The 23,244-nt window shown below is 41.7% G+C and overlaps 2 protein-coding genes across 3 annotated transcripts; both read left to right on the top strand.

Annotated features, from left to right (window-relative positions):
• Positions 1-741: 741 nt before the first annotated feature.
• LOC106598870 (uncharacterized) lies at positions 742-8,249 on the top strand. 2 transcript variants are annotated; one of them, XM_014189884.3, is made up of 6 exons: positions 742-910; positions 1,091-1,438; positions 3,506-3,640; positions 4,704-4,823; positions 5,113-5,162; positions 5,710-8,249. In XM_014189884.3, exons 1-6 carry the CDS (start codon positions 865-867, stop codon positions 6,001-6,003), a joined length of 993 nt encoding a protein of 330 aa, XP_014045359.3. In that variant the 5' UTR covers positions 742-864; the 3' UTR covers positions 6,004-8,249. The 2 variants fall into 2 exon arrangements, with proteins under 2 accessions (XP_014045359.3, XP_082829410.1); XM_082973284.1 differs by lacking the exon at positions 4,704-4,823.
• Positions 8,250-16,312: 8,063 nt separating this feature from the next.
• On the top strand, positions 16,313-23,031 carry LOC106598744 (uncharacterized). The gene is made up of 7 exons (XM_014189760.3): positions 16,313-16,492; positions 16,768-17,097; positions 17,334-17,511; positions 19,363-19,432; positions 19,973-20,117; positions 20,434-20,483; positions 21,003-23,031. Exons 1-7 carry the CDS (start codon positions 16,447-16,449, stop codon positions 21,294-21,296), a joined length of 1,113 nt encoding a protein of 370 aa, XP_014045235.3. The 5' UTR covers positions 16,313-16,446; the 3' UTR covers positions 21,297-23,031.
• The last annotated feature ends 213 nt before the right edge of the window (positions 23,032-23,244 follow it).

Here is a 23,244-nt window from a genome sequence, read left to right as displayed (position 1 = left end):
GATATAACAGACTGACCCTAGCCCCCCGACACATAAACTACTGCAGCATAAATACTGGAGGCTGAGATGGTAGTTTTTTTTTTTTTTAAACGGTTCATTTGTGTTGTATTCTCCTACATTCAATTATATTCTCCTACATTCAATTCACATTTTCCACAAACTTCAAAGTGTTTCCTTTCAAATGGTACCAAGAATACGCATATCCTTGCTTCAGGGCCTGAGCTACAGGCAGTTAGAGTTGGGTTTGTCATTTTAGGTGAAAATTGAAAAAAAAGGGGCTATCCCTAAGTTAAAATAATTCCATATCTAAGTTTATAATATAAGGATCTATATGTTATTAATCATTTACATTTTCATCATTTCACAGACGCTCTTATCTGGAGTGACTTACAGGAACATTTAAGGTTAAGTGCCTTGCTCAAGGGCACAGACAGATTATTCATTTAGTCTGCTTGGGGATTTGAACCAGCAAGCTTTCAGTTACTGGCCCAATGCTCCTAACTGCTGGGCTACCTGCCACCCTAATTAATAACCATTAATACATATTTTAAAAGTTGTTTGAATAACTGTCCATATATATTATGATTAATGAATGATGAGAAAGCTATTTATAAATGACTCATATACGGTTTATTGCTGGATGTTATTAAAAAGTTTTACAGAGTAGTGAAATGATTTCAGGAAGTACTTAAACAGCAGGACTTCCTGCACTAAACACACTAACAGAGTGGTTCTCATGCACACTGCAGGAACAGACCTTCCTGTACTGGGTGGTAACTGGACGTAGAAGTATTGAGGGGACTGGAGTAAACAGGATGTACAGGGTCTAAAGAGACTTGAACTAGCTGGGAGCCACAAGTCATCATGGTTATCCTGCTGGTCCCCACACTGAAGATTGTCCTCCTCTTAGGTGAGTACATCAGACTGAATGAACACATCTCCAGTGACTCCTCTCTATAGTTGGATACATTTGGTTATAACATTTTACAGTGTAACTCATTCACCAGAGTAGAATCCCCTTTTACAGTATGTGAAATGGATGCTGGGTTGTTTGTACTGTTTGTAATGAGACTGTTGGTGTGTCCTACAGCTGCTGTGTGGAGTGTGTGTTCAGCAGAGTTGATCACAGTGGAAGGATATGAGGGGGGCAAGGCAGAGATCAGATGCCCCTATAGAGAGGAGTGGAGGAGCCACCATAAGTACCTCTGTAAAGGGGATTGTTCTCTTTATTATAAAGACAAAGTTATTAAGACTGAGGCGGGGGAAAACAGCACTTCTAGAGGGAGATACTCTCTGAAGGACATCAGAGAGGAAAGTGTCTTCCTTGTAACCATCACGAACTTGACATTAAACGATGCTGGGAGATACTGGTGTGGAGAGGAAACAGCCACATGGAAACCTGATCATTACGTTGAAATCAACCTTATTGTCTCTGAAGGTACTGTAAACCTTTCATTCTCAAAACTTTAGCACTTCCAAACTAAACATATTATAATACACATTCCTAATCAAGCTTCTACACTTGTCCTGAATCCTAACCTGAGATCCCTGCACATTAGTACATTTTTATCCACATTATTCAGTGACACAATGCATGGGTTTTGTACATGTTGACTTAAAGGGGCAATCTGTGATTGCTACATACTGTACTTTTAAATTATTTATATTTGCCCATTGATTCTTGAAGAATATAACTTATAAATGCCTCATGAGCTTAGTTAAACTGTCGTAACCCACTAAAACTCAAAATATACTTGTTTTACTCCATTTTTTGTAACCAATGTAATTCTTAACATAAACACTGTAAAGACTCAAACCATGTTTAAAACTACAATGTTGATCTTGTGGATGGTCAGTCCTTGCATCTATAGCTCTGTTTATAAATGTTAGTGGTTAAATTTCTCCAGCCCAAACCCTCAGCTGTTTACCAAAAACAGTGATGGGGTGCCGACTTTGTTGTTTGATCTGCAGATTTTCCCTTTAAGGGAACTGCATCTCAACAAGATTCCACCCTAAATGAGGACAGGTCATTCAACTTTCATGAACAATGTGATCAAACACACCACACAGATCACATCATTAATACATTAGACAAGGAAGTTAGATGTGTTTAAAATGACAGATTGGTGTTGTGAGAACCTTACTGAAGTGACAGGCTGTGAAGAACTGTCAGTCTCCATCCATTGTGTGTATGAAGAAAAGCATGAAAACAATGACATGTAAAAGTGACAACCAAAAGCCAGTACTGGAGGTTCTAACTGTTCGACAACAAGACAGTCAGCGTTGTCAGCGTTACCATCACCAGCCTAATCCAAGAGGATGCTGGGAGATGTCTGTGGCGTGCAGAACAACCACACTCTTCGTACCCCGTCAACAGTCCAGCTAGATATCAAGAGTAAGGGTTCTATTGCATGAGCCTGTTCTGCATTGTGAGACAGATTGATCAGGACAAAACGTAACTTTCTGTGTGATGTATTGCATGTTTATACGTCTGTCTCGGATTCAGAAACCTGCCAGTATTACTCAGTCTTCAGCTGTTGTATATTTAGGGTATTTGCTCCTATGTATGAGAGAGAGATGTGGATCTTTAAATGACAACTACAATATCTGCACAGGAAGAGCAGAAACCACACTTCCTTCTATGCATCTGCCAGTGAGTATTGGTCAGGGTACATTTACATTTCAGGAATTATACAGAAATTCAGCTTCTCTTTAATGCTTATCATTAACCATGCTTCCATCCAGTTTTTATGCGAGTAAAGTTGTACCATATGACAAAAAAAAAATATATATATATATATAAAAATCAGGACAGATGTGATGGAAACAGGAAGTGTCGGTACAATTTTATAAATGCTGACAGATAATTTGTTCTTTCGACATGGTTGGGTCTTTTTGTCGGTAAAATTAATTTTGCGAGAAATAGCAGTGGAAACACCTTTATGCACTAACATTTATTTAATAAACATCATATCGAAGTAAACTAGGAGACAATCAGATATTCTCACACTTATCCATAATAATCTCATAGTGTATACTAGTCTACGCAGTACCCTCACAGCCGACTGTATCTTTGAGCTGTTGGCTAGAGCACACATGCCAAGTCCAGAGGTGAAACATTCGCTATATAACGCAGCAGTTTTTGGGAAAACTATTGGTGGAGTTGAAAATGAGATGGAAACACATTGAACTTCAGATTTGTATTCTGTACATGAAAACTGAAGCGAAAAAGTACATTTTGTGTGAAGTACATCATCACGTTCCGCAACAAGTTTGTTAATAAGTGGAAACCACTTATTCTTTATGCAGATTTAATAATATTTGCATGAAAATCTGTCACCAATTGGAGGGAAACCTAGATAAAGACAAATCATTTTGGAATTTGGTTTACTTCCTGAATTGACTGTAATTGAAATGACCCCAACCCGGGTAGTATTTGAGTAATTTCACCTGTCACACACTCAAGCATACTATATGTGTCTCTTTCTCTCCCTCTAAAACCCAGTGTCACCAGCTCTATCATCCCCACCTACCACCACCACCTCACCACCTACTGCCAACTCCATCTCACCATCACCCATATCCATGTCTTCACCATCACCCATATCCATGTCTTCACCATCATCACACAACAGATCTGGTGAATAAACAATGAGCCTTTTTACACTATGCTAGTTTGTAAACACATTTTTGAAGTGTAAAGACACAGATCTGGGGTCAAATCTGACTTTGGAATGAGATTCCCAGGGTCTAAAGAGACTTGAACTAGTTGGGAGCCACACATCATCATGGTTATCCTGCTGGTCCTCACACTGAAGATTGTCCTCCTCTTAGGTGACTACATCTGTCACGTTCGTCTAAAGGAGTAGACCAAGGCGCAGCGTTCTTAGAGTTCCACATGTTTAATAAATATGAAACTCACCAAAACAATACAGACGAAAACGAAGCATGACGTTCTGGGCTGCTCACAGGCAGCCACACAAACACAAGATCCCACAAAGCACAGGTGGGAAAAGGCTGACTAAGTATGATTCCTAATCAGAGACAACGATAGACAGCTGCCTCTGATTAGGAACCATACTTGGCCCAAAACAAAGAAATACTAAAACATAGAAAAAGGAACATAGAACGCCCACCCTAGTCACACCCTGGCCTAACCAAAATAGAGAACAAAACCCTCTCTATGGCCAGGGTGTGACAACATCAGACTGAATGAACACATCTGCAGGTATTGTGGGACACTATGGTGGGACACTCATACCAAAACTATGTCTCTCCGAAAGCACATGTCCCTGCAAGAATAACTTTAATACCAGTACACAGCATTTGTTGTGTTAGCCAACTGAAGAATTAAACTCTTTAAAAATATCAACACATTTGTGAATTGATGCCTAATTCAAGTGTGCAATATGGTTTAGATGAGAATCTCCTGTATAGTTTGAACAGCTAGCCTTCTTTTGTCAGTCTACATACTATGGTGTATACAGTATGCTAATAGCTGCACCCAGACATGAAGCATGAATGTTGGCCACCACATCCAAGGCTAATGTGAGGACAGGATGTAAACAGAAAAGTTACACATCTGATGAGGAAGAGAGGCATATCTTACTTCACATATTAGTGTAAAAGGCCCTATGTAAGTTGAACAGAAGTGCTGATTGTAAAGTTTGTGTTCTAATGGTACTGTTTGTGTCTGTGTTCAGATACATCAGTGGTCATCATAGTATCTGGGATTCTGGTCATGCTGCTATTGGTGCTTGTGGTCAGCCTGCTTGTGGTCAGCCTGCTCATAGTCTATAGAGGGAAATTCAACAAGGAAACAGGTGACACACACACACACACACACACACACACACACACACACACACACACACACACACACACACACACACACACACACCTGTGTTAAATAAGGGGCAATTAATATTTTTGCACCCAGTTTTCATTTCAAAGAAAACATTTGCATATACAATCCTCCTTTGACCCTGGTTGAGAAATAGAGGTGTCATTGTGAACACGGCTCTGAAAACCACCTGAACAGACTTCTGCAGCCCAATAGTAACATGTGTGAATTGTATGACACTCTGTGTACGTGTGTGTTGTGTTCCACAGCTGACTCCTCAGCACCCAGGGTGAACACAGACACTAGGATCAACAGAGAGGTCAGTGTGTGTGCGCGGGCCTGTCTGTTTGACTGACTGAGTGTGTGTGTGTGTGTGTGTGTGTGTGTGTGTGTGTGTGTGTGTGTGTGTGTGTGTGTGTGTGTGTGTGTGTGTGTGTGTGTGTGTGTGTGTGTGTGTGTGTGAGTGAGTGTGAGAGAGAGAGAGCGAGAGAGAGAGAATTATCTAATCTATGTTCCACAGCTGACTCCTCAGCACCCAGGGTAAACACAGAGGTCAGTGTGTGTGGGCCGGCCTTCGTGCGGCGTTGTGTGTGTGAGAGAGTGAGTGAGTGAGTGAGTGAGTGAGTGAGTGAGTGAGTGAGTGAGTGAGTGAGTGAGTGAGTGAGTGAGTGAGTGAGTGAGTGAGTGAGTGAGTGAGTGAGTGAGTGAGTGAGTGAGTGAGTGAGTGAGTGAGTGAGTGAGTGAGTGAGTGAGTGAGAGAGAGAGCGAGAGAGAGAGAGAGAGAGAGAGAGAAAGAATGTTCTAATCTATGTTGTTCCTGTCTCATCATGTCCTCTCGTTCCTCTCCTCCTTTCTCTCCTCTCCAGGGTTGTCATGCTGATGGTGACAGTGAGGAAATAAAGGACCGCCCCCTACAGTTCAGCTCAGGTAGTGAGACCACCACCATCTACTCTACCACCAAGTTACCCACTAGCCCCTCTGACTCTCTCAACTATGCCAGCGTCAACTTCCACCAGAACCCCAGCTGCCTCAATGAAGCCAGAGTCGCCTTCTCTAAAGTGGCCACTTGTTCTGGTGACTATGCAGCTGTCAACATTGGTCAAAGCCCCACCTACTCTACTGTCATCTACTCTACAGTGAGCCAATCCGGAGAACTCTGAGTCACTGACAGCCAATCTCAAGGGACGTACACATACTGGCAACCAATCACAAGAAACATGTCATGAACTACGTTTGCCACCAACAGCCTATTGAGCACTGAGCTCTGTTTTTAGCAGACAACTGCATTATGTGCTTCATGTCCTCACAATGTGTTACCCTGACTTCTCTCTTCCATCAGATGTGTTTCCCTGACTTCTCTCTTCCATCAGATGTGTTTCCCTGACTTCTCTCTTCATTCTGATGTGTTTCCCTGACTTCTCTCTTCCATCAGATGTGTTACCCTGACTTCTCTCTTCCATCAGATGTGTTTCCCTGACTTCTCTCTTCCATCAGATGTGTTTCCCTGACTTCTCTCTTCCATCAGATGTGTTACCCTGACTTCTCTCTTCCATCAGATGTGTTTCCCTGACTTCTCTCTTCCATCAGATGTGTTTCCCTGACTTCTCTCTTCCATCAGATGTGTTTCCCTGACTTCTCTCTTCCATCAGATGTGTTAACCTGACTTCTCTCTTCCATCAGATGTGTTTCCCTGACTTCTCTCTTCCATCAGATGTGTTACCCTGACTTCTCTCTTCCATCAGATGTGTTTCCCTGACTTCTCTCTTCCATCAGATGTGTTAACCTGACTTCTCTCTTCCATCAGATGTGTTTCCCTGACTTCTCTCTTCCATCAGATGTGTTTCCCTGACTTCTCTCTTCCATCAGATGTGTTTCCCTGACTTCTCTCTTCCATCAGATGTGTTACCCTGACTTCTCTCTTCCATCAGATGTGTTTCCCTGACTTCTCTCTTCCATCAGATGTGTTTCCCTGACTTCTCTCTTCCATCAGATGTGTTTCCCTGACTTCTCTCTTCCATCAGATGTGTTTCCCTGACTTCTCTCTTCCATCAGATGTGTTTCCCTGACTTCTCTCTTCCATCAGATGTGTTTCCCTGACTTCTCTCTTCATTCTGATGTGTTTCCCTGACTTCTCTCTTCCATCAGATGTGTTACCCTGACTTCTCTCTTCCATCAGATGTGTTACCCTGACTTCTCTCTTCCATCAGATGTGTTACCCTGACTTCTCTCTTCCATCAGATGTGTTTCCCTGACTTCTCTCTTCCATCAGATGTTTCCCTGACTTCTCTCTTCCATCAGATGTGTTTCCCTGACTTCTCTCTTTCCATCAGATGTGTTTCCCTGACTTCTCTCTTCCATCAGATGTGTTTCCCTGACTTCTCTCTTCCATCAGATGTGTTTCCCTGACTTCTCTCTTTCCATCAGATGTGTTTCCCTGACTTCTCTCTTCCATCAGATGTGTTTCCCTGACTTCTCTCTTCCATCAGATGTGTTTCCCTGACTTCTCTCTTCATTCTGATGTGTTTCCCTGACTTCTCTCTTCAATCAGATGTGTTTCCCTGACTTCTCTCTTCATTCTGATGTGTTTCCCTGGCTTCTCTCTTCCATCAGATGTGTTACCCTGACTTCTTGTCTTAATGTCATTTAATTGCATGTTAATATCTGCAGATAAATATTGTCTCACTTTTTGGCAAGCACTGAATAAGGTATCACACCTTTTGACCAAGGCATTATAACTGTCTATTAACTGTTTTTTTTACACAGTTGTAAATAATTAAATAAGCATTAATGATGTCATGATAAACTCCCTATAAAGGGTGTCATTTAAAACCACCCCCTTTTAGGTTGGCCTTTAACCAGTGATTGTTTTAGACATCCTCTGTGTTTTATGTTATTTTATTCATCCTTTTTACTGCTTCCTGTTTGCTTCATCATTTTAATTTGATTGTTTGTATGCAAATTGTGTTGCGATTTTCAATGCATTTGAAATTAAAGGGGCAGTGCAATTAAAATTTGATTTTCCAGTTGTTTTAAGATTATTTCCACCATATTAGGTCGATTTAACACTCTGAAATTCTGAGAATGATGATAATGCCCTTTTGTGTGAGAGCTGTTTGAAAAGAATACCTGGAATTTCAGCCTGTTCATGATGCCACAATCAGATCTGATTATAATAGACCAATGTCATGTCATTTGGGTAAGTGGGTGGTCTCTAGACCATCCTATCAGCCAGTCAGGGCTGTTTATGTAAATATCTTCACATTTGTTTCCTAACGCCCACACGATCAGACTGAGAATTTCAATGTCCAAAAGAGGCTCAGGGAAATACAATATAAAAAATATACTTTTGAGTTATTTTTATCAAATGTACACACACAGTAACTATTAATAAATGACATTGAAATAACTGCATGGGGGCCTTAAGTTTGATTTGATATTTTCACATACAGTATGTTGCAGTTGGTACAAAACAGAGCAGCACGTATTGCACTTAGATGTACACAGAGGGCAAATGTCAACGACATGCATGTCAATCTCTCCTGACTCAAAGTTGAAGAGAGATTGACTGCATCACTATTGGTCTTTGTGTGAGATGTTGATGTGTTGAAGCTACTGAACTGTCTGTTTAGGCAGTTGGTTCACAGTTCGGACACTCATTGGTACCAGACAAGACATGCAACCAGAGGTCTCTTCACATTCCCCAGGGCCAGAACAGAGGCTGGGAAACACAGTATTAAATAGAGCCATGACTACATGGAACTCTCTGCCACCCCAGGTAACTCAAGCTAACAGATACAAGACCACCTTATGGCAGGATAGAGACTGTGAAGAGACACAGACATGTTTATGAATTTTGTATTGTTTTCTGCATTGTAATATGTGTTGTATTATGTATGTGATATGTGGTTAGGATTCGACTGTGATATGTGGTTGTCTCATCTGGCTATCTTAAGATGAATGTACTGGCTGTGGGTCACTGTGGATGGGAGCGTCTGCTGTATGGCTCAATTGTAATGTAAATGTAGTTCTGTATACTTCTGTACTTTATTTGTTATTTTGTTTCATGTTTGGACCCCAGGAAGAGTAGTTGCCTCAGCAACAGCTAAAGGGGATTATAATAAATACCAAATACATCAATGTGAAAATGTAAATGTCTGTGAATGTGCTTTGTCCCTGTCAACTAGATACATAAACACTCTCCCTCTCAAAATGATTTGTCATTTGCCTGAGAAAATCACACAGTGATTGGTGGTCATACGGTGAACTGATATAACAGTCTCTTACTGTTACATCCTGTGGCGTTCTGCATTAGCATCGAATAGCCCCCGTGATATGCAACTTTTCAGGGAAGTTAGGAACAAATATACACAGGCAGTTAGGAAAGCTAAGGCTAGCTTTTTCAAGCAGAAATTTGCATCTTGTAGCACAAACTCAAAAAAGTTCTGGGACACTGTAAAGTCCATGGAGAATAAGAGCACCTCCTCCCAGCTGCCCACTGCACTGAGGCTAGGAAACACTGTCACCACCGATAAATCCACTATAATTGAAAATTCCAATAAGCATATTTCTACAGCTGGCCATGCTTTCCACCTGGCTACCCCTACCTTGATCAACAGCCCTCCACCCCCCACAGCAACTCACCCAAGCCTCCCCCATTTCTCCTTCACCCAAATCCAGATAGCTGATGTTCCGAAAGAGCTGCAAAATATGGACCCCTACAAATCAGCCGGGCTAGACAATCTGGACCCTCTCTTTCTAAAATTATCTGCCGAAATGGTTGCAACCCCTATTATTAGCCTGTTCAACCTCTCTTTCTTATCATCTGAGATTCCCATAGATTGGAAAGCTGCCGCGGTCATCCCCCTCTTCAAAGGGGGAGACACTCTAGACCCAAACTGCTACAGACCTATATCTATCCTACCCTGCCTTTCTAAAGTCTTCGAAAGCCAAGTTAACAAACAGATTACCGACCATTTCGAATCCTACCGTACCTTCTCCACTATGAAATCTGGTTTCAGAGCTGGTCATGGGTGCACCTCAGCCACGCTCAAGGTCCTAAACGATATCATAACCGCCATCAATAAGAGACATTACTGTGCAGCCATATTCATCGACCTGGCTAAGGCATTCGACTCTGTCAATCACAACATTCTTATTGGCAGACTGAACAGCCTTGGTTTCTCAAATGATTGCCTCGCCTGGTTCACCAACTACTTCTCTGATAGAGTTCAGTGTGTCAAATCGGAGGGCCTGTTGTCCGGACCTCTGGCAATCTCTATGGGGGTGCCACAGGGTTCAATTCTCGGGCCGACTCTTTTCTCTGCATACATCAATGATGTCGCTCTTGCTGCTGGTGATTCTTTGATCCACCTCCACGCAGACAATACCATTCTGTATACCTCTGGCCCTTTTTTGTTAACTACCCTCCAGACGAGCTCCAATGCCATGCATCTCTCCTTCCTTGGCCTCAAACTGCTCTTCAATGCAAGTAAAACTATATGCATGCTCTTCAACCGATCGCTGCCTGAACCTGCCCGCCCGTCCAGCATCACTACTCTAGACGGTTCCAACTTAGAATATGTTGACAACTACAAATACCTAGGTGTCTGGTTAGACTTTAAACTCTCCTTCCAGACTCACATTAAACATCTCCAATCTAGAATTGGCTTCCTATTTTGCAACAAAGCAACCTTCACTCATGCTGCCAAACATACCCTCATTCAACTGACCATCTTACCGATCCTCGACTTCGGCAATGTCATTTACAAAATAGGAGACACTCTACTCAACAAATTGGATGCAGTCTATCACAGTGACATCTGTTTTTTCACCAAAGCCCCATATACTACCCGCCACTGCGACCTGTACAAACTCTCGTTGGCTGGCCCTCGCTTCATACTCATCGCCAAACCCACTGGCTCCAGGTCATCTACAAGTCTCTGCTAGGTAAAGCTCTGCCTTATCTCAGCTCACTGGTCACCATAGCAGCACCCACTCGTAGCACACGCTCCAGCAGGTATATCTCACTGGTCACCCCCAAAGCCAATTCTTCCTTTGGCCACCTCTCCTTACAGTTCTCTGCTGCCAATGACTGGAACGAACTGCAAAAATCACTAAAGCTGGAGACTCTTATCTCCCTCACTAGTTTTAAGCACCAGCTGTCAGAGCAGCTCACAGATCACTGCTCCTAGCCCATCTGTAAGTAGCCCATCCAACTACCTCATCCCATTACTGTATTTATTTATTTATCTTCCTCCTTTGCACCCCAGTATCTCTACTTACACATTCATCTTCTGCACATTCTACCATTCCAGTGTTTAATTGCTATATTGTAATTACTTCGCCACCATGGCCTATTTACTGCCTTACCTCCCTTATCCTAACTCATTTGCACATGCTGTATATATACTTTTTCTACTGTATTATTGATTGTATGTTTGTTTATTCCATGTGTAACTCTGTGTTGTTGTATGTGTCGAACTGCTTTGCTTTATCTTGGCCAGGTCACAGTTGCAAATGAGAACTTGTTCTCAACTAGCCTACCTGGTTAAATAAAGGTAGGCTAGGGCTACCCCTTAGTGGTGGTGTATAGTCTTTGCAGTCTTTGACTTCAATTCAAATTGTATTAGTCACAAATACAACAGGTGTAGACCTTACAGAGAAATGCTTACTTACGAGCCCCTAAACAGCAATGCAGTTAAAAAAAATACGGATAAGAATAAGAAATGAAAGTATCAAGTAATGTGTTCTGCAGTCAGGTCATCCAATGGGACGAGGAGTATTGTATTGAGATGATTCTCAGTTCAACTAGTTGGTATATAGGCTGTACTGATTGCATTATAATAGAAATCTGGTACAACATCTGCAACACAGCCTTTCAATCAAATTTGTTTTGCTCTCTCTGATGTATCCCGTCATGTGCAGTTGATCAATATCCCAACAACGTCTTGTGGATAGACCAATTACCCTCAGGGGTACCAATACCACAGGTTGAGAAACGTTGCTTTAGAAGTGGGAACCTAACTGGTTGTATGCTGGTCAGGGGGGCCTGCACTCTGGGGTAGCTGTCCTGGTTGTAGTCCTTGGCCAGGTTGGTCCAGAAGGCTTGGATGGTGGTCCTACTCTGCTCAAGGAGCCTGGAGAACAGGGAGTCCATGGTTTTGTGGATCTCCTCTCTGCCCTCTCTCTCCAGAGTCTCCTATGGGTGGTCATAGCAAAACATTTATCAGTCATACAATGTTCCATGTAGAAAATGGTACAGTGAAACATAGACAGATTTTTAAAGAGATAAAGAATAAGATATTGATGATCTACAAGGTAATCTCTGCACCCAGAATACAATCGGTCCACTAACCCATAGAGCAGTGGAAAGGGATCATCGATTGCCATGGAGATGTCTGTGCAGAATTTCTTGAGCTGTGAACGCGATTCAGAATCCCAGAAGCCTCGACTCTGGGCATGGCTCACAGTTAGCATAAATAGTATGATGTTTATTAATATTTGAGTTTAAGCTAGAGATATGTTTTTTTGCATGGGCTGCATCTCAATCCACCGCATCCACCTATGTCGCAGAACTACAGTGCTGTTTGTCAGATATGAGACATCCCAAAAATAGGTCTTCTCATGAAAACGTCTGATGCATCCGAACGGTTTGGTTTTGCTCTATGACCCACCATGAGTGCCATGGGATTCGTCGGAAGTCAGTAACACCAATGTTCCAACTTTTGTCTGTAGCATCTGACCCATTTGGGCTACAAACTAATATGACCCCACTGTAGAAAGTGGAGACTGTCACAAACACAATTGTGTTCACGTGACTCGTCTGAAGGTAACCCAAATGAATGAAAGTATGGAGGCAGTTTTGTGGCAACAAAAATAAGGGGTTAAAACTTCTTCGGGGTCGGTGTCCCTTCCATGGGACGGTTGAGCTAATGTAGACTTGTGATTAGCATGAAGTTGTAAGTAACAAGAACATTTCCCTGGATATAGACATATCTGATATTTGCAGAAAGCTTAAATTCTTGTTAATCTAACTGCACTGTCCAATCTATTACAGTGAAATAATACCATGCTATTGTTTGAGGAGAGTGTACAGTTTTGAACATGAAAAGTTATTAATAAACAAATTAGGCACATTTGGGCAGTCTTGATACAACATTTTGAACATAAATGCAATGGTTCATTGGATCAGTCTACACCTTTGCACATACACTTCTGCCATCTAGTGGCCAAAATCTAAATTGCAGCTGGGCTGCAATAATACATTATGGCCTTTCTCTTGCATTTCAAAGATGGTACAAAAGAAAATACAAAAGAACGGTTGTTTTTTTCTTTGTATTATCTTTTACCAGACCTATTGTGTTATATTCTCCTACATTTCCACAAACTTCAAAGTGTTTCCTTTCAAATGGTACCAAGAATATGCATATCCTTGCTTCAGGGCCTGAGTTGCAGGCAGTTAGATTTGGGTATGTCATTTTAGGCGAAAATTGAAACACTTCTTAGGGATAGGCGTTCCGTCAATGGGGCAGTTGTAAATCATGTAGCGCCGTGTGTCATGATCGCACATTTTAGAGAAACAACAAATGTCGGTTCATATAAGTGTCTTATATTGGCTGAAAGCATAAAATCTTGTTAATATAACTGCATTGTCCAATTTACAGTAGCTATTACTGCGAAAAAATTCCATGCTATTGTTTGAGGAGAGCTCAAAACAACAAAACACTTTTTTCACCGCAACAGCTTTGATAAATTCACCTCTGAAGGTGAAATGTGTACTTACATTCTGAAATCTTGCTCTGATTTATCATCCCAAGGGTCCCAGAGATAACATGAAGTGTCGTTTTGTTAGACAAAATCCTTTTTCATATTCTAAAAAGGTCTCTGTGAAAATCTAACCCTAAACGTTGTTTCAACCAGTCAAATGACGTTTGTATTTATTCTTCAGAGATCCTAGAACGTAACCAGACTTCACTATATCATTAGGAGTGTAGTATATCCTATAGGACATCAAATTTGGTCAGAAAGCGATGCCTTCATGGCGCGCCGATGACACGGGCGGTCTTCACTTGATTGACTATAACTTTGTCAAATAAGCACCAATCGGAGTCAAACAAAGTTTGCTAGATAGCCAATGAGCTGGGCTTTACGGAAGTATGTGTCACGTCCTGGCCAGTATATAAAGTTAATTGTTTTGTAGTTTGGTCAGGGCGTGGCAGAGGGTATTTGTTTTATGTGGTTCGGGGTGGTGTGTTTGTTAAAAGGGTGTTTGGTTTAGTATTTCCGGGTTTTGGTTTATGTCTAGGTAGTTCTATGTGGAGTCTAGTGAGTGTATGTCTATGTTTGGTTAATTGGGGTTGTGACTCTCAGTTGAAGGCAGGTGTGGTCTATCTGCCTTTGATTGAGAGTCCCATATATTAGGGTGTGTTTGTGTTTGTGATTTGTGGGTGATTGTTCTGTGTTGAGCCTATGCTAGCCAGACTGTTTGTAGTTGTTCGTTCGTTCTTTTTGTTTTGTGATTTTGTACGTTCATTTTTTGAAGTTAATAAATTCTCAAGATGAGCATACACGTACCTGCTGCGTATTGGTCCTCCTTCAACGACAACAACCGTGACAGTATGTGTATCTGTCTCACAACCCCATATCTGTCACACAATTTTGCTGCTAACCTTGTGCGACAGCAAGCCTTTTCCTTTTGGACAAAAATTGCAAGAATATGGAGAGTTATGAAGTTATGAAAACTGGGTGTTTTGCAAATGTTGAACTTACAATATGGCTATTAATACTGTAAAAGCTAAATCAAAGTCCAAGTATACAGATTTAAAGATATTCTTGCAGAAAAATGTAATGTAAATGTAAATGTGTCCTTCACGATTTGCCCAAATGTACCTGGGTGACTTCACACTAAATGTCATGTAGCTTGCTCATACTTCAAGTTATCAGTCTGAAACTTTGCACTGCTGCCCTCTTGTGGACACCATCGGAATTACAACTAGAGTGATGGCGATATTTGGGACCTTTCGGGACCTTTTAAAAGATAAATCAATCAATCAAATGTATTTATAAAGCGCTTCTTACATCAGCCGATGTCACAAAGTGCTGTACAGAAACCCAGCCTAAAACCCCATACAGCAAAAACATAGAAATAAATATCCCTATAAAAGGCCAGAACCTAGGAAGAAACCTAGAGAGGAACCAGGCTATGAGGGATGGCCAGTCCTCTTCTGACTGTGCCGGGTGGCGATTATAACAGAACATGGCCAAGATGTTCAAATGTTCATAGATGACCAGCAGGCTCAAATAATAATAATCACAGTGGTTGTCGAGGGTGCAACAGGTCAGCACCTCAGGAGTAAATGTCAGTTGGCTTTTCATAGCCGATCATTGAGAGTATCTCTACCGCTCCTGCTGTCTCTAAAGAGTTGAAAACAGCAGGTCTGGGACAGGTAGCACATCCGGTGAACAGGTCAGGGTTCCATAGCCGCAGGCAGAGCAGTTGAACCTGGAGCAGCAGCACGACCAGGTAGACTGAGGAAAGTAGGGAGTCATCAGGCCAGGTAGTCCTGAGGCATGGTCCTAGGGTTCAGCTCCTCCGAGAGAGAGAAAGAAAGAAATAGAGAAAGAGAGAAAGAAAGAGAGAAAAAGAGAGAGAATAAGAGAGAGCATACTTAAATTCACACAGGACACCGGATAAGACAGGAGAAATACTCCAGATATAACAGACTGACAATAGCCCCCCGACACATAAACTACTGCAGCATAAATACTGGAGGCTGAGATGGTGATAGAAAAAAAATTACAAAAAAACGGTAGTTTTTTTCTTTGTATTTTCTTCTTCCAGATCATTTGTGTTATATTCTCCTACATTCAATTATATTCTCCTACATTCAATTCACATTTTCCACAAACTTCAAAGTGTTTCCTTTCAAATGGTACCATGAATACGCATATCCTTGCTTCAGGGCCTGAGCTACATGCAGTTAGAGTTGGGTTTGTTATTTTAGGCGAAATTTAAAAAAAAAAGGTGCTATCACTAAGTTAAAATAATTCAATATCTAAGTTTATAATATAAGGATCTATATCTTATTAATCATTTACATTTTCATCATTTCACAGACGCTCTTATCTGGAGTGACTTACAGGAACATTTAAGGGTAAGTGCCTTGCTCAAGGGCACAGACAGATTTTTCATTTAGTCTGCTTGGGGATTTGAACCAGCAAGCTTTCAGTTACTGGCCCAATGCTCCTAACTGCTGGGCTACCTGCCACCCTAATTAATAACCATTAATACATATTTTAAAAGTTGTTTAACTGTCCATATATATTATGATTAATGAATGATGAGAAAAGCTATTTATAAATTATTCATAAACGGATGTTATTAAAACGTTTTACGGAGGAGTGAAACGATTTCAGGAAGAAATTAATCAAACAGCAGGACTTCCTGCACTACACAGACTAACAGAATGGTTCTCATGCGCACTGCAGGAACAGACCTTCCTGTACTGGGGTGGTAACTGGACGTAGAAGTATTGAGGGGACTGGAGTAAACAAGATGTACAGGGTCTAAAGAGACTTGAACTAGCTGGGAGCCACAAGTCATCATGGTTATCCTGCTGGTCCCCACACTGAAGATTGTCCTCCTCTTAGGTGAGTACATCAGACTGAATGAACACATCTCCAGTGACTCCTCTCTATAGTTGGATACATTTGGTTATAACATTTTACAGTGTAACTCACTTCACTCACTGATAATGTTGTTAGATAAAGGGGAGGGGACACTGAGGAACACAAGGTCCAGTATGTACTGATGGATGTGATGGATCACCAGTGGTGTACCAGACCAGAATCCACTCTTACAGTATGTGAAATGGAAGCTGGGGTGTTTGTACTGTTGGTAATGAGACTGATGGTGTGTCCTACAGCTGCTGTGTGGAGTGTGTGTTCAGCAGAGTTGATCACAGTGGAAGGATATAAGGGAGGCAAGGCAGAGATCAGATGCCCCTATAGAGAGGAGTGGAGGAGCCACCAGAAGTACCTCTGTAAAGGCAGCAAAATGGAGTGTATAACATTTTTGGGAGACAATGATATTGAGACTGAGGATGAAGAATGGACCTCTAAATGGAGATACTCCCTACATGATGACAAAGGGGTCAGAGTCTTCATTGTGACCATCACCAACATGATGTCAGATGGTGCTGGAACATACTGGTGCGGAGTGGAACGAATTGGACTGGACCCTGAAGTGTATGGAGGTACTGTAAACCTTTGATTCTCATCCTCAAAACTTTACCACTTTCATCCTCAACATTTTACATTAAACATTCCTAATGAGGCCTCTGCTATTGGCCCGACTCCTAATTTGAGATCGCTGCACATTACTCAAGATTTTAGGCATATTTTTTATTGACTCAATGCATGAATTAAGCGATCCTCAACAAAAGGGAACACATTTCATTCTGTGCTCCGACATGTTTGTTTACAATTACAGATTGGTGTTGTGAAAACCCCACTGAAGTGACAGGCTCTGAAGAAGTGACAGGCTATGAAGAACTGTCAGTCTCCATCCATTGTATGTATAATGAAAAAAATGAAGACAGAACAACCACACAATCGATATCCTGTCAGCAGTCCAGCTTGATATCAAGAGTAAGACTGTTCTTTAATTAGCCTGTTCTGCATTATGAGACAGATTGATCAGGACACAGTTGTACGTCAGTGAAGTGAGAAGCTTCAGAGGACACAATAATGGAGAGGGCTGGGTGTGTCTGTGTGAGTAGAGACAACATCTTAACTTCCTATGTGTTTAAATGTACTTACTTCATGTACATATGTATTTAGGGCATTTGCACCCGTGTATGAAAAAAGAGAAAGATATATAGAGAGGAGTAGTTCGCTAAATGAGAACCCAAATATCTGAACAGGAAGAGCAGAAACCACACTTCTTTCTTTACGCCTGTCTGTGGGGATCAAATCAAATCAAATTGTATTAGTCACATGCTCTTAATACAATGAGTGTAGACCTTGCAGTGAAATGCTTACTTACAAGCACCTAACCAACAATGCAGTTTAAAAAAAATAAGAATAAGAAAATAAGAATAAGAAATAAAAGTAACAAGTAATTAAAGAGCAGCGGTAAAATAACAATAGCCAGACTATAGACAGGGGTACAGAGTCAATGCACCGGTTAGTCGAGGCAATTGAGGTAATATGTACATGTAGGTAGCGTTATTAAAGTGACCATGCATAGATCATAACAACAGAGAGTAGCGGGAGGGGGTGGAGGGGCAATGCAGATAGTCTGGGTAGCCGTTTGATTAGATGTTTAGGAGTCTAATGGCTTGGGGGTAGAAGCTGTTTAGAAGCCTCTTGGATCTAGACTTGGTGCTTGTTATCGCTTGCCGTGCGGTAGCAGAGAGAAGAATGAATGACTAGGGTGGCTGGAGTCTGACAATTTCTAGGGCCTTCCTCTGACACCGCCTGGTTTAGAGGTACTGGATGGCAGGCAGCTTAGCCCCAGTGATGTACTGGGCCGTAAGCACTACCCTCTGTAGTGCCTTGCGGTCGGAGGACGAGCAGTTCCCATACCAGGCAGTGATGCAACCAGTCACGATGCTCTCGATGGTGCAGCTGTAGAACCTTTTGAGGATCTGAGGACCCATGCCAAACCTTTTCAGTCTCCTGATGGGGAATAGGTTTTGTCGTGCCCTCTTCACGACTGTCTTGGTGTGCTTGGACCATGTTAGTTTGTTGGTGATGTGGATACCAACGAACTTGAAGCTCCCACCTGCTCCACTACAACCCTGTCGATGAGAATGGGTGCGTGCTCGGTCCTCTTTTTCCTCTAGTCCACAATCATCTCCTTAGTCTTGATCACTTTGAGGGAGAGGTTGTTGTCATGGCACCACACGGCCAGGTCACTGACCTCGTCCCTATAGGCTATCTCATCGTTGTCGGTGATCAGGCCTACCACTGTTGTGCCATCGGCAAACTTAATGATGGTGTTGGAGTCGTGTATATAGTATAGTGGTCAGGGTACATTTACATTTCAAACAATTCAGGAAGTACACTGAAATTTAGCTTCTCTTCAATGCTTTCATTTACTACGCTTCTATTCACAATTCTTATGAAGACATTTTTTTTCATAACAGCTGTGATTAGATTCAGCTAGTTTTGATACAATTAGTATAGATATGATGAGAGATCATTTGTTCTTTTGACATGGTGGGGTCTTCTTGTGTTGGTAAAATACATTTTGAGAGATATAGTTGTGGAAACACCTTTATGCACAACTATTTATATAATAACCATCATATCAAAGTAAACTTTGCCGTTTATTACGCTACAGATGAAATAACTTGTGATGAAGTTCAAAGGGTGGTGAAAGTACACGGGAGAGCTTGATGGTCGTTTCCAATGACTATCGAGGGTCTTATTCTGGTGAAATACTGATCGATGCTTGACTGCCATTTGACAAATATAAATATTCTTATCCATAATAATCTCATAGTGTATGCTAGTCTACGCAGTACCCTCACAGCCGACTGTATCTTTGAGCTGTTGGCTAGAGCACACATGCCAAGTCCAGAGGTGAAACATTCACTATATAACGCAGCAGTTTTTGGAAAAACTATTGGTGGAGTTGAAAATGAGATGGAAACACATTGAACTTTCTATTTTTATTCGGTAAATTAAAACTTAAGTAAAAAAGTACATTTTGTGTGAACTACGTCAACACATGCCCCTGCAAGAATGACTTTAATACCAGCACAAAACATTTGTAGTGTTAGCTAACTGAAAAAGTAAAACCTTTTAAAATATCAACACATTTGTGAATTGATGCCTAATTCAAGTGTGCAATATGGTTTAGATGAGAATCTCCTGTATAGTTTGAACAGCTAGCCTTCTTTTGCCAGTCTACATACTATGGTGTATACAGTATGCTAATAGCTGCACCCAGACATGAAGCATGAATGTTGGTCACCACATCCAAGGTTAATGTCAGGACAGGATGTAAACAGAAAAGTTACACATCTGATGTGGAACAGAGGCAGATCTTACTTCACATATTAGTGTAAAAGGCCCTATGTAAGTTGAACAGAAGTGCTGATTGTAAAGTATGTGTTCTAATGGTACTGTTTGTGTCTGTGTTCAGATACATCAGTGGTCATCATAGTATCTGGGACTCTGGTCATGCTGCTATTGGTGCTTGTGGTCAGCCTGCTTGTGGTCAGCCTGCTCATAGTCTATAGAGGGAAATTCAACAAGGAAACAGGTGACACACACACACACACACACACACACACACACACACACACACACACACACACACACACACACACACACACACACACACACACACACACACACACACACACACTGTGTTAAATAAGGGGCAATTAATATTTTTGCACCCAGTTTTCATTTCAAAGAAAACATTTGCATATACAATCCTCCTTTGACCCTGGTTGAGAAATAGAGGTGTCATTGTGAACACGGCTCTGAAAACCACCTGAACAGACTTCTGCAGCCCAATAGTAACATGTGTGAATTGTATGACACTCTGTGTACGTGTGTGTTGTGTTCCACAGCTGACTCCTCAGCACCCAGGGTGAACACAGACACTAGGATCAACAGAGAGGTCAGTGTGTGTGCTCGGGCCTGTCTGTTTGACTGACTGAGTGTGTGTGTGTGTGTGTGTGTGTGTGTGTGTGTGTGTGTGTGTGTGTGTGTGTGTGTGTGTGTGTGTGTGTGTGTGTGTGTGTGTGTGTGTGTGTGTGTGTGTGTGTGTGTGTGTGTGTGTGTGTGTGTGTGTGTGTGAGTGAGTGTGAGAGAGAGAGAGAGAGCGAGAGAGAGAGAATTATCTAATCTATGTTCCACAGCTGACTCCTCAGCACCCAGGGGGAACACAGAGGTCAGTGTGTGTGGGCCGGCCTGCGTGCGGCGTTGTGTGTGTGAGTGAGTGAGTGAGTGAGTGAGTGAGTGAGTGAGTGAGTGAGTGAGTGAGTGAGTGAGTGAGTGAGTGAGTGAGTGAGTGAGTGAGTGAGTGAGTGAGTGAGTGAGTGAGTGTGAGAGAGAGAGAGAGAGAGAATGTTGTAATCTATGTTGTTTCTCTCTCATCATGTCCTCTCGTTCCTCTCCTCCTTTCTCTCCTCTCCAGGGTTGTCATGGTGATGGTGACAGTGAGGAAATAAAGAACCGCCCCCTACAGTCCAGCTCAGGTAGTGAGACCACCACCATCTACTCCACCGCCAAGTTACCCACTAGCCCCTCTGACTCTCTCAACTATGCCAGCGTCAACTTCCACCAGAACCCCAGCTGCCTCAATGAAGCCAGAGTCGCCTTCTCTAAAGTGGCCACTTCTTCTGGTGACTATGCAGCTGTCAACATTGGTCAAAGCCCCACCTACTCTACTGTCATCTACTCTACAGTGAACCAATCCGGAGAACTCTGAGTCACTGACAGCCAATCTCAAGGGACATACACATACTGGCAACCAATCACAAGAAACATGTCTTAAACTATGTGTGACACCAACAGCCTCTTGAGCACTGAGCTCTGTTTTTAGCAGATAGCTGCATTATGTGCTTCATGTCCTCACAATCACATGTGTTTCCCTGACTTCTCTCTTTCATCAGATGTCTTTCCCTGACTTCTCTCTTCCATCAGATGTGTTTCCCTGACTTCTCTCTTCCATCAGATGTGTTTCCCTGACTTCTCTCTTCATTCTGATGTGTTTCCCTGACTTCTCTCTTCCATCAGATGTGTTTCCCTGACTTCTCTCTTCCATCAGATGTGTTTCCCTGACTTCTCTCTTCCATCAGATGTGTTACCCTGACTTCTCTCTTCCATCAGATGTGTTTCCCTGACTTCTCTCTTCCATCAGATGTGTTTCCCTGACTTCTCTCTTCCATCAGATGTTTCCCTGACTTCTCTCTTCCATCAGATGTGTTACCCTGACTTCTATCTTCCATCAGATGTGTTTCCCTGACTTCTCTCTTCCATCAGATGTGTTACCCTGACTTCTCTCTTCCATCAGATGTGTTACCCTGACTTCTATCTTCCATCAGATGTGTTTCCCTGACTTCTCTCTTCCATCAGATGTGTTACCCTGACTTCTCTCTTCAACTTGTCTTAATGTCTTTTAATTGCATGTTAATATCTGCAGATAAATATTGTCTCAATATTTTCCAAGCACTGAAAAAGGTATCACACCTTTTGACCAAGGCATTATAACTGTCTATTAACTGGGTTTTTTACACATTTATAAATAATTAAATAAGCATTAATGATGTCATGATAAACTCCCTATAAAGGGTGCCTTTAAAACCAACCCCTTTTAGCTTGGCCTTTAACCAGTGATTGTTTTAGACTTCCTCTGTGTTTTATGTTCTATTATTCATCCTTTTTACTGCTTCCTGTTTGCTTCATCATTTTAATTTGATTGTTTGTATGCAAATTGTGTTGCGATTTTCAATGAATTAGAAATTATAGGGTCAGTGCAATTAAAATTTGATTTTCCAGTTGTTTTAAGGATATTTCCACCATATTAGGTCGATTTAACACTCTGAAATTCTGAGAATGATGATAATGCCCTTTTGTGTGAGAGCTGTTTGAAAAGAATACCTGGAATTTCAGCCTGTTCATGATACCACAATCTGATCTGATTATAATAGACCAATGACTTGTCATTTGGGTAAGTGGGTGGTCTCTAGACCATCCTATCAGCCAGTCAGGGCTGTTTAAGTAAATATCTTCACATTTGTTTCCTAACATCCACACGGTCAGACTGAGTATTTCAATGTCCAAAAGAGGCTCAGGGAAATACAATTTAAAAACCACCTTATGGCAGGATAGAGACTGTGAAGAGACACAGACATGTTTATGCATTTTGTATTGTTTTCTGCATTGTATTATGTGTTGTATTATGTATGTGATACGTGGTTAGGATCCGACTGTGATATGTGGTTGTCTCGTCTGGCTATCTCTAGATGAATGTACTGGCTGTGGGTCACTGTGGATGGGAGCGTCTGCTGTATGGCTCAATTGTAATGTAAATGTAGTCCTGTATACCTGTGTACTTTATTTGTTATTTTGTTTCATGTTTGGACCCCAGGAAGAGTAGTTGCCTCAGCAACAGCTAAAGGGGATAATAATAAATACCAAATACATCAATGTGAAAATGTAAATGTCTGTGAATGTGCTTTGTCCCTGTCAACTAGATACATAAACACACTCCCTCTCAAAATGATTTGTCATTTGCCTGAGAAAATCACACAGTGATTGGTGGTCATACGGTGAACTGATATAACAGTCTCTTACTGTTACATCCTGTGGCGTTCTGCATTAGCATCGAATAGCCCTCGTGATATGCAACTTTTCAGGGAAGTTAGGAACAAATA

This window comes from Salmo salar, chromosome 03 (assembly GCF_965601325.2).
Source record: "Salmo salar chromosome 03, fSalSal1, whole genome shotgun sequence".
Classification (NCBI taxonomy): Eukaryota; Metazoa; Chordata; class Actinopteri; order Salmoniformes; family Salmonidae; genus Salmo; species Salmo salar.
This window is presented reverse-complemented; position numbering and strand designations above follow the sequence as displayed.